The sequence below is a fragment of the Colobus angolensis genome, unplaced genomic scaffold (assembly GCF_000951035.1).
Source record: "Colobus angolensis palliatus isolate OR3802 unplaced genomic scaffold, Cang.pa_1.0 Scaffold440, whole genome shotgun sequence".
Lineage (NCBI taxonomy): Eukaryota > Metazoa > Chordata > Mammalia > Primates > Cercopithecidae > Colobus > Colobus angolensis.
This window is the reverse complement of record NW_012117822.1, coordinates 1280447-1291723: the sequence shown is the minus strand read 5'-3', so window position 1 is coordinate 1291723 and position 11277 is coordinate 1280447. Positions and strand designations below refer to the sequence as shown.

General features: G+C 41.1%; 1 protein-coding gene across 2 annotated transcripts in view; it reads right to left on the bottom strand.

Annotated features, from left to right (window-relative positions):
* Positions 1-10558, bottom strand: part of TERF1 (telomeric repeat binding factor (NIMA-interacting) 1) — a 41108-nt gene extending 30550 nt beyond the window's left edge. The window contains exons 1-2 of one of the 2 annotated variants that reach the window (XM_011957430.1): positions 10095-10558; positions 3806-3901 (exon numbers count right to left, since the gene is read on the bottom strand). In XM_011957430.1, coding sequence (XP_011812820.1) covers positions 3806-3901; positions 10095-10404 — 406 coding nt within the window. In that variant the 5' untranslated portion in view covers positions 10405-10558. The remainder of the gene's footprint in view (positions 1-3805; positions 3902-10094) is intronic. The other variant, XM_011957429.1, reaches the window with a different exon arrangement.
* Positions 10559-11277: the final 719 nt, after the last annotated feature.

Here is an 11277-nt window from a genome sequence, read left to right as displayed (position 1 = left end):
AAAAATATTGATGCCTACACCCATCTCCCAGAGATTAAATTCTCAAGCAGAATCTAGTGTATATGGGGAACAGGGTATTCACTCTAAGTAGGAATACTAGAAGTGAATCCTTCGTGAAACAGAAGTCATCCAAATTGGGGCATTAAGGATAAACAGATAAACTAAGTGTAGAGTACCAAGGATGGGAAGGAGAACACTTCAGAAAAATGGAGCAGCATAAGGTAAGAAAGGTGTACAAAAGATATTCATGCTAATAACTAACACTGAGTGTCAGGCACTGTGGCACTCGTTTTATGCAGTAAGATCTGAGAGCTAGAGAGGTCACACACCTAGCAAGTAGTAGAAGCAGCCACCAAGACACTTAAAAATCACTTACTGTGTCTCAAAAGTAGTAAAATGAAGATGCAAAGGTAGACTGCCTAATTTTTCTTCCTCATTTTTCATCTGCTTGCTTTCTTTCAGAAACTAATTTCAACACACATTTTTAAATAAGTATTTCTTGACTGACATTACTTAACCCTTCTCACTTATCTGCCTTCCTTCTTATAAATGTGACATATAGAAAAATGTATGTTAGCTCTTAGCTTCAAAAAATTTACAGTATAGACATTTACTTCCAGGTGGGATGTAGTATCCTGCAGCAAACAAAACACTCACACTACAACTAGAAAACAGTTAAACTTCAAAATCATGTTGCTAAAGACATGGGATAGACATGGAAAGCAATGAAAATGAGATGAACTAAAATTCCAGAGAGAATAGAATCCCTTCCGAAGTGAGATGCTGATTCGCTGATTTTGGATAAGGTTGAGGATCCAGTCAGTGTACTCCAGCCAGAGCGACTTTACTGGGGAAAGACAAATAAGAACAGCTTTTGGTGGTTTCCTTGGGACTGGCACAGTCGACTGGAAACTAGAGGAACTGCAAACATGATTGGTTTTTCTCCACAGGACATGTGCTGAGTTCCAGGGCAATGCAATAGGCTGTGGTGAAAAGGTACATTAAGTCTCCCAGAGTTTTGGGAGGCCTAGGCGGGAGGGTCACTTGAGGCCAGGAGTTCAAGACCAGCCTGGACAACATGAGACCTCATCTCTACAAAATATTTAAAAATTAGCTGGGCCTGATGGTGCACCTGTAGTCCTAGCTACTCAGGAGACTGAGGTGGGAGGATCACTCGAGCTCAAGAGTTTGAGTCTGCAATAAGCTATGACGGCACCACTGCATTCCAGCCTGGGCCAGAGAGACACCCTGTCTAAAAAAAAAAAAAAAAAAGCTTAAAGTTCCATGAGAGGAGGATGACAAGCATTTCTCCTTTAAGATATCTGCTGTATTTTGCAGCTATGTGGGGGTCTAAGGCCACACCACCCTAAACATGTCCAATCTTGTCTAAGCTATGTGGGGTAGGAGACTAAACCCAATATGGTAGCTACTAGCCATACATAATTACTAAACAGCTAAAACATGACTAGTTTGAATTGAGATGTACCTTAAGTATAAAATACACATGAGATTTCAAAGACTTGAGGCCGGGCGCGGTGGCTCAAGCCTGTAATCCCAGCACTTTGGGAGGCCGAGACGGGTGGATCACGAGGTCAGGAGATCGAAATCATCCTGGCTAACACGGTGAAACCCCGTCTCTACTAAAAAAATACAAAAAAACTAGCCGGGCGAGGTGGCGGGCGCCTGTAGTCCCAGCTACTCGGGAGGCTGAGGCAGGAGAATGGCGTAAACCCGGGAGGCGGAGCTTGCAGTGAGCTGAGATCTGGCCACTGCACTCCAGTCCGGGCGACAGAGCGAGACTCCGCCTCAAAAAAAAAAAAAAAAAAAATTTCTTTTTTTTTTTTAAGAGATGGGGGTCTTGATGTGCTGCCCAGGTTGGGGTACAGTGGTGTGATCATAGCTCACTGCAGCCTCAAACTCCTAGGCTCAAGTGATCCGCCCACCTCAGCCTTCCAGAGCTGGGATTACAGGTGTGAGCCACGTGCCTGGCCTTACTAACATTTTTTACACTGATTACTTGTTGACAGTGTTTGAGAAATATTGAGTTAAATAAGATTATCAAAATTAATTCCATCCATTTTATTTTTTTTTTAGCTACACCTGCTGGAATGGGAATTTCTAAATTTCATGACAGAGTTTCATTCTGTCACTCAGGCCGAAGTGAAGTGGCACAATCACAGCTCACCACAGCCTCAACCTCCTGGGCTCAAACGATCCTCCCACCTCAGTCTCCTGAGCACCACACATGGTTAATTTTTTTAAATTTTTTGTAGAGACAGGGTCTCGCTATGTTGCCTAGGCTGGTGTCAAATTCTTGGGCTCAAGCGATCCACCTGCCTAGGTCTCCGAAAGCACTGGGATTATAGGTGTGAGTCACTATGCCTGGCCTACTTTTCTTAACATAGCTATTACAAAATTTTAAATTAGACATGTGGCTCACATATCTCTATTACGCAGTGCCACTATAGAGCAAAACAAAACAAAAAAAAAGGGTTACGTATAGCTGAAAATTCAACACATAAAATTTTAAATGCTGCCTCAGTTGAGTGTATTATGGTGAAATACATTGATTCTTGATAGCTGACCCTTGCCCATTATATCTAGGATATATCCAAAAGAGTATCCTGGTAAATTCCAAGATTAAACCATGAGATCACACATAAAATCTGGATTCCCCCCGCCTTTTTTGGAGAAAAAGTTATCCAGGAAGCAACTAAGATGTGCTGAACAACTGCTATGTGTAAAGCACTGCCAGGCACTTTAGAATACTTTTCCACCTTAATTTGGAAAACAACCCTGTAACAACAGCGTCAACTTATAGTATGCATGGTCTGGAATTTTGCTCCAACCTGCTACTTCTCCAGCAACTGGCCCAGGCCTACCTATAGCTCTGTCTCTTTCACAAAGATTCTGCCTCTATCCAGTTCTGTCCATTTATGGTACTGGCACCAACTCCAGACCTACCCTCATGCCCCAAACAAAGCTGACGACATCAGCCAGAGCTACTTTAGTGGGGGCCTTGACAGTGGTGCTAATACACTGGGATTTTATGTAAGACAACACTTCAATAAGCAAGCAGTTTTATGTAAGTACTGCCCACTACTCAGGATTGTTGGAAAAGTATTTTGTAAATTATAAAAACCAATCTAAATATAAAATTATTTGCATCAAATAGCCTTTTAAAATGACCATGTTGTAAATACCAGCCATTGCTGATAAACTGAATCAGGCTTGCCCATTACAATCTAAAATGAACTACAGAGACAAGGGAGAGAGATTACAGCTATAAACTGTACTTCTTACATAAATAAGTGCTGGCATCAAGTTCAAATAAAAGGTTTCAAATATAATAGTTGCCAGTAAAAAACAGAGTTTGTATGATTGGAGTCACCACAAAGTTACCAAATAGAGTCAATGAAACACACTTCCCCAATAGTAGCATCAGAATCACCTGGGAATTTATTAGAAATGTACATTTCAGAGCCCCATACCATTCCTACTGAATCTGAAACTCATGGGAGGTAGGGAGACTCAGCACTATGTTTTTTTTTTAATAAGTCCTTTAAGTAATTCTGGAGCAGGCTGAAGTTTGAGAACCAATGTTCTAAGATGACAGGGACTACATTTCTTTTACTTGCTTTAGATATGACTGTATGTGTGTACACACACACACACACACTCACACTCCTATGCACCAGACACTTGTAGGCAAACTCCCCCCCCAAAAAAATCTGTTTCTTCTCATTGTCTTACATTTAGACACAGATTGAAATATTTCCAATATAAAATAAAAACACATATTTACCAAGGGTTTTTCCTGCTGCAATTCTTGTCAAAAACTGACATATGTATATCGTTCTCAACTGGTAAGCTGTTAGACTGGATAGTCCATGAATAATAGCTAAAAAAGAAAAAAAGTAAATTTTATTAAAATCAAACTTGATCCAATAGTGCCACTGTGTGGTTTGTTCAGTAATAGGCTACAAACATGTTGTAAAAATTATCATAGATTTGTACATTTAAGATCTGATTAAAAATCAGAACAAAAAAAGAATAGCAATGAAGACATTTCTTACAAAATATAACTTTTACATGCAGAATAAAAATTGTTGAAAATTCTTTCACAAGTAGCAGTCTACATTAACAAAAAAGATTTAGATACAAATTGTAAAATGTGTAAAATCACTGGTTGGAAACTTATACCTAGAAACATGTCATATAACAGAAAATATTTTATATTATTTTTATCAATGTTTCAATTAAGTGAGTCTGCTTAGCTTACAAAGCTGTATTTTAAAACATATTAATATTAACCTCACCAAAACTTGAATGCCCACCCAGATGTTGAGTCAGGCACTGACTACATACAATATCAAGTAAGCCATACTCATGGACCACAGTGAGCTTTTTACCATGTAGCAATGAGAGACAAGCGATTGAACTACTGAAGTAAAAATGTGGTGAAAACTTTAAAAAGACAAGTACAGAATGCTTTGGAAGCATATAACAAGAAATCTGTGTGTTTAAGTATCTTCTGCACAGAGGAGGTGTTAGGGAAGGCTTCTCTGAGGAAATAATGTCTAACCTAAGACCTGAAGGTGCCACTATTACCATTACACTTAACTCAGGGCTTGGCTGGTGTATATAAAAAGCTTAAAAAACTAGCAAGCTGAAAAGCAGTTCTTCAGCAATTAGGCATATAAGACAAATATATTTTTACCCAATTTCCTCCCTCAATTCTAACATAATCTTATGCTATACCAGAGATTATCTGGACCATACACAGTCATAATAGAATTTAACAGGATTTTAAGAGAGCACAAAATTTATATAGAATTTAAACACAAGCCGTTCAATATTTACTGAACATCTACTGCCAGCCTGTGTTAGGAGGTGATGACTTAAGACAGCCAGTCTCTGCCCCCATGAAGGTTTTAATCTGAGACGACACAAATTAAACACAAAGTTATGTAAGTAACTAATTAAAATTTTAATGAGTACCACCAAGGATAGGTGCAGGCATACCTCATTTTATTGTGCTTTGCAGATAGCATGTTTTTTATAAATTGAAAGTTTACAGCAGCCCAGCTTGAGACAAGTCTAATGGCACCATGTTTTTTTTTTTTTTTTGAGACGGAGTCTTGCTCTGTTGCCCAGGCTGGAGTGCAGGGGCTCATCTCTGCTCACTGCAAGCTCTGCCTCCCACGTTCACGCCATTCTCCTGCCTCAGCCTCCCGAGTAGCTGGGATTACAGGTGTGAGCCACTGTGCCCGGCCCATTTTTCTAACAGTACCTGTACCTGTCACATTTTGATAATTCTTGCAATATTTCAAACTTTTTCACTATTATTGTATCTGTATGGTGGTCTGTGATCAATAGTCTCTGATGTCACTATTGTAAAGGTTCTGGAGTACCACAAATCATGGCCATATAAGACACAAACTTATTCCATAAATATTGTGTGTGTTCCAACTGCTCCACTGACCAGCTCCTCCCCTTTCTCCCTCTCTTCAGGCCTCCTTATTTCCTGAAACACAACAATATTGAAATTAGACCAATGAGTAACTCTACATGCCCTCCAAGTGTTTCAGTGAAAGGAAGTACATGTCTCTCACTTTAAATCAAAAGCTAGAAATGATTAAGCTTAGTGAGGAAAGGATGTCAAATGCCACAATAGGCTGAAACATAGGCCTCTTGTGCCTAACAGCCAAGTTGTTAATACAAGGAAAAGTTCTCAAAGGAAATTAAAAGTTCTAATCCACTGAACACATAAATGATAAGAAAGTAAAAGAGCCTTATTGCTCATATGGAGAAAGTTTGACTTGGATAGAAAAAAATCAAACTAGCCACAACGTTCCTTTAAGCCACAGCCTAATACAGAGCAAGTCTAAGGCGGCTGAAAGAGGTGAGAAAACTGCAAAAGAAAAGTTGGAAGCTAGCAGAGGTTGTTGGTTCATGAAGTTTAAGAAGCCATGGTGAAGCAGCAAATGCTGAAGTAAAAGCTACAAGTTATTGAGAAGATCTAGCTGCGATCACAAATGAAGGTGGTTACACTAAACTGATTTTTCTTTTTTTTTTGAGAAAGAGTCTCGCTGTGTCACCCAGGTTGGAGTGCAGTGGCGTGACCTCGGCTCACTGCAGCCTCCACCTCCCAGGTTCAAGTGATAGATTCTTGTGCCTCAGCCTCCTGAGTAGCTGGTATTACAGGTGTATGCCACGATGCCCAGCTAATTTTTGTATTTTTAGTAGAGATGGGGTTTCGCCATGTTGGCCAGGCTGGTGTCAAACTCCTGACCTCAAGTGATCCAACTGCCCTGGCTTCCCAAAGTGCTGGGATTACAGGTGTGAGCCACTGCATCCAGCCAACAGATTTTCATTGTAGATGAAACAGCCTCATATTAGAAGATGTCATAGAGAACTTTCATAACCAGAGAGAAGTCAATGCCTAACTTCAAAATTTCAAAGGACAGGCTGACTCTCTTGTTAGGGATTAATGCTGCTAGTGACTTTAAGTTAAACCGATTGCCCATTTCTTATTCTGAAAATCTAACGGCCCTTAAAAATTATGCTATATCAACTCAGCTTGTGCTCTAGAAATGGAACAAGATTAGATGACAGTGCCTCTGTTTACACCATGGTTTACTCAATATTTTAAACCCATTATTGAGATCTACTGCTTGGTAAAGATTCCTTTCAAAATACCATTGCTCATTGATAATGCGCCTAACCAGTCAAGAGCTCTGATGGAGACATACGTACAGCAAATTATTGTTGCTTTCATGCCTGTTAACACAACATCCATTCTGCATCCCACGGATCTATTGTTCTGTCTCCCTGTCCCAGCCTTACAAGTAATTGTGAAACAACCAATCTTCTTTTAGTTCTGTTTCAGCTTCCTTAAGTCCTTACTGTCTATAAAGTCAACCCTCAACTGCTCAATTCATTGAGCACTTATTTTATGGAATAAAGTATTACCTGAATCCAGAATCACAATAAAGCCAAGTGAGGTCTTTAAACTAAACTTAGTTGTAATTTTTTTCTTTTGACAGGGTTAAAGCTAAAAAGTAGCAGAGCCAGGAATCAAACTGGGACAGTTTACTCCAGAGTGCATGTTCTTAATTGTTATACTACACTGCTTCCCACGGTAGGGTTAACAGTCTATAAAAGGTATTATCTGAGATCTGTGAGATATGAGAGTAATTCTGAGTCTAAATAAAAGAATTAAGAATTTTCTAGAAAGCATCAAGAATTGTGTATTTTTACAATTTTGAAAACTGAGATTCAATAAAATAAGAAATTAAAAGTCCTTAAAAATTAAAAATGAGAACCCAAAAATAACACTGTTCACAATTTGCTTATTGGCCACTGATTAGCAGTGCAACTTGAAAAATAGCTGACTCTCTCTTTGGTTTCTGTGCCCTTAACTTTAAAATAATAAGAGTAGCCTAGATTATTCCTCCAGTCTTGAGCTACAACTCTGAAGTTGGGTTTTTGTTGTTAATTTGTTTTTAATCTTGGCTCTGGGATGTTTTTATGAACAGGGTTTTTTTTTTTTTTTCTTTAAAAAAATCAACTATTTTCTAGAACAGTTTTAAACTCACATAATTACTGTAAAAATGGTAGATAGGTTCCATATACCCTGAAGCAATTTCTCCTTTTTTTTTTTTAACATTTTACATTAGTATGTTGTGTTATATTAATGAATCAGTGTTGACACATTATTATTAACTAAATCCATGCTTTATTCAGATTTCCTTAGTTTTTACTTAATGTCCTTTTTCTGTGGCAGGATCCCATTCAGGACACTATATTACTTTTAGTCTTATCTCTTTAGGAGCCTGTTGTCTATAAGAGTTTCTCAGACTTTCCTTGGTTCTGATGATGACATTTTGAGTACTGGTCAGGTATTTTGTAGAATGTCCTTCTGGGATTTGTCTGAGGCTTTTCTCACAATAAGACTGAAGTGATGGGTTTTTGGGAATAAGACCACAACGATAAAGTTCTATTTTCATTACAAGTGAACATATCACCAACTATTACTGCTGATGTTGGCCCTGTTCACCTAGATGAGGTAGTGTTTGTCAGGTTTCTCCACTGTGAACTTAACTCTCTCTTGCCCCCTTTCCATACAGTACTCTTTGGAAGAAAGTCACTGTGTGCAAACCACACTCAAGGAGTTATGTTCCACCTCCTTGAGGATGGAGTAGCGACATCAAATTATTAATACTTGGAATACTGCATGCAAGATTTGCTTCTCCCATTTATTCAATTATTTATTCACATTAATATGGACTCATGGATATTTATTTTATACTTTAAGCTTATACACTAATACCACTTTACGTTCTTGCACTAGTGGTTCAGCTGTGGCCACTGGGAGGTCTTGCAGATGGCTTCTGTGTCCCTTTCTAACCCCACCACTGAGGTGTTTGTCTGTTTGGTTGCTTTTTTTTTGCACTTCCTTACTTTCTGGCACTACAAGATGCTCCAGGTTTACTTTGTATATTTCCTGTCCTAGTTCCAGAATCAGTCACTTCTCCAAACAGCCCTGGTTCCTTTTACTGGAGAATGGTATTAGAATCCAAGATCGGGATGCTAGGTGTACTCAAAGTTAGGTTGCTTCTGTGCCCTTTTATCTGACAGAGCAAGGAAATACATGTGTGTATAGTAACCTATGTCTACACATGCATATGTAAATATTTCTAAGTCATCTATACCTACATGAGCTAAACAGTTCATACTGATGTCTCCAACTCTAAGAGAACTTTTTAATAATTCTGAGGAACTAGCTTCATTCCAGGATTTAATTTTATACTTAATGTTAAGTATCCTTGGCTCCAGAGTTAACTGCAATATAGAGGAAAGATCCTTGAACTGGAAGGTAAAGCATGGAGCTGCAACACTCCCTTTTAACCTATCAGTACCTTAAAACTAAGATTATTTGCCTAACTCACAGGATTATGGTGAAGATGAAATGTCAATATGTCTTTCTGAGAATTCTATTAAATAGCCTAATTATAGTATTATAAACATATACTTGCATAGAAATTTTAGCACCAACTATGAATGAAGTACCAGAACATCCTTCTGTTATTTTTCAAAAAGCTACACTAGGCCAAGCGCAGTGGCTCACGCCTGTAATCTTACACCTGCGGGTGGTGGTGCACGCCTGCAGACCCAGCTACTCCAGAAGCTGAAGCGGGAGGATACCTGAGCCTGAGGAGGCTGAGGCTGCAGTGAGCTGTGATGGCGCCACTACACTCCAGCCTGGGAGACGGTGAAACCCCATCTTGGGACAGGGGTGGGATCGGGGAGGCCCCGCTAATCAACTCAAACATCTGAGCTGGGAGAACCTTAGACTGAAAAAAATATGCTGGTTTTTTCTATGGATCTATGTCTTTGTCCATCACTTATAGGCTGTCAAAGCAGCAGATTTCATGAACGGTTTCATTCATTCATTTATTTATTGATACAGGGTCTCACTCTGTCACCCAGGCAGGACTGTAGTGGCACGATCTGCAACCTCTGCTTCTTGGGTTCAAGCGATCCTCCCCGCTCAGCCTCCCAAGTAGCTGGGACTTACAGGCATGTGGCCAGCATTTAATTTGGAGACTATACAGAAAGTAACTGCTGTTCAGCCAGCAGGCCAAATGAGATTTAATAGCTCACAAATTAACATATAACACTGATGCGGGGCGGGGGGCGGTCACTGGAGGCCACAGTGACTGCTGAATATTACCACAGGAATACCTGAGTATTTTAGCTGAGAAAGCGCCAAAAGAGACAAAGGTACTGGGTTGAGTGGAACTGTATACACTTTAAATCATTTAATGCTTGCATCAACCCTAAACAGGGTCTATTTTCATTTTATCGAATAGGAAAACAATCTGAGAAAAACTCAGATGCTGACAAGGGGCGGAACCGGGAATCGAACAAAGTTCAGCCCGGAGCCTCGGACTCTCAGTTAACCGGCCGCAGCAGCCCCTCTCTCCCGACCTCCCTCGGCCACATTGGGAACCTGGCCTCTACCGCGCGCCACGGGGCCCGCATTCGGTCCCCGCATAGTCCCCAGCCCAGACACAGTCCGTCCTCACCCTCGGCGCTGTTGCGGGTCCGGCGGAAGTCCTCTGACCGGCCGTCGCGGAAAGCTCGGCAAAGAGAGAGGCAGAGGAAATCGAGCATCCAGCCGGCAGCCACGGCCTCGGCCTCGGTCACCAGGCCCGCGTCCTCCTCCTCCTCCTCGGGGGCCCCCACCTGCACCTGGCACTCGAGCAGTTCCTGACACTCGAACTGCTCCTCGTCGTTTGTCTCCGTTTCTGCCATCTGCTCCTCGGTAGTGTCGGCATTCCTACCATCCGCACAGCCCCGAGGGCTTGGTGCCGCTGAGGAGGCGTCCTCCGCCATGTTCAATGGCTCGCGCGGGTACTGCCCCTTCGGGCGCCGAGCAACAATTGGCTCGCACTCGAGGGCACGGGGCGTGGCCGCGGAGAGTCTCTTCCGCCGGCGGGAGATGAGCGAGAGGCTCAAGCCTGGCTTCTGATTGGCCGAGACCTGTTCCTGCCTCTGTGCGTTGAATTTTCCGCCAGTCTAGGGCAGGGCTCTGTAAGTAAACTGGCGGACTCCGTGCTGAGCGAGGAGTGAGACGAGGATAGGGGGAGGCAGCTTTATCTTCCTTATTCCTTGTAAAATGCAACCTTGACTGGAGCAACAACACGGTTATTTAAAATGAAAACGCATTTGCCTGTAGCCTATTTCAGAAAGAGATGGGTAATGAGAACTTGTCATTGTTAGTCAAGCATAACACTTTTAAACCTTAGTATTCATCTGTTACTACTTGATCAACGAGCCACAGCTATTCCAACTGACTAACATCTGTGCTTCTCCAACCTCAAGATGCATCAAAATCAGCCTGGGGGCTTGCTAAAACACAAATTGCTGGGCTCCACTCCCACAATTCCTGTTCTGCTGGTCTAGCTTGGGGTCCTTGAATTTGAAAGTCTAATACTACTTGGCTGGGCACCACATTTTGAAATCACTGCTTTAGAAAGACTATACTACTAATGGAAATGTATCTGAATCAAGGTTTGAGACGACTATAGAATGCAGTTTGTAGAAAATAATAAGCGAATGCTTATTTTGAATTTTGAAACAGCACAAAAGGAAATTCTAAGTGGGGATGGGTGGTCTGGTTATTGTTTTGTTTTGTTTTTTTTTCCTTTGAGACAGGATTTCGTTCTGTTGCTCAGGCTGATCTCCAACTCCTGGCCTCAAGTTATC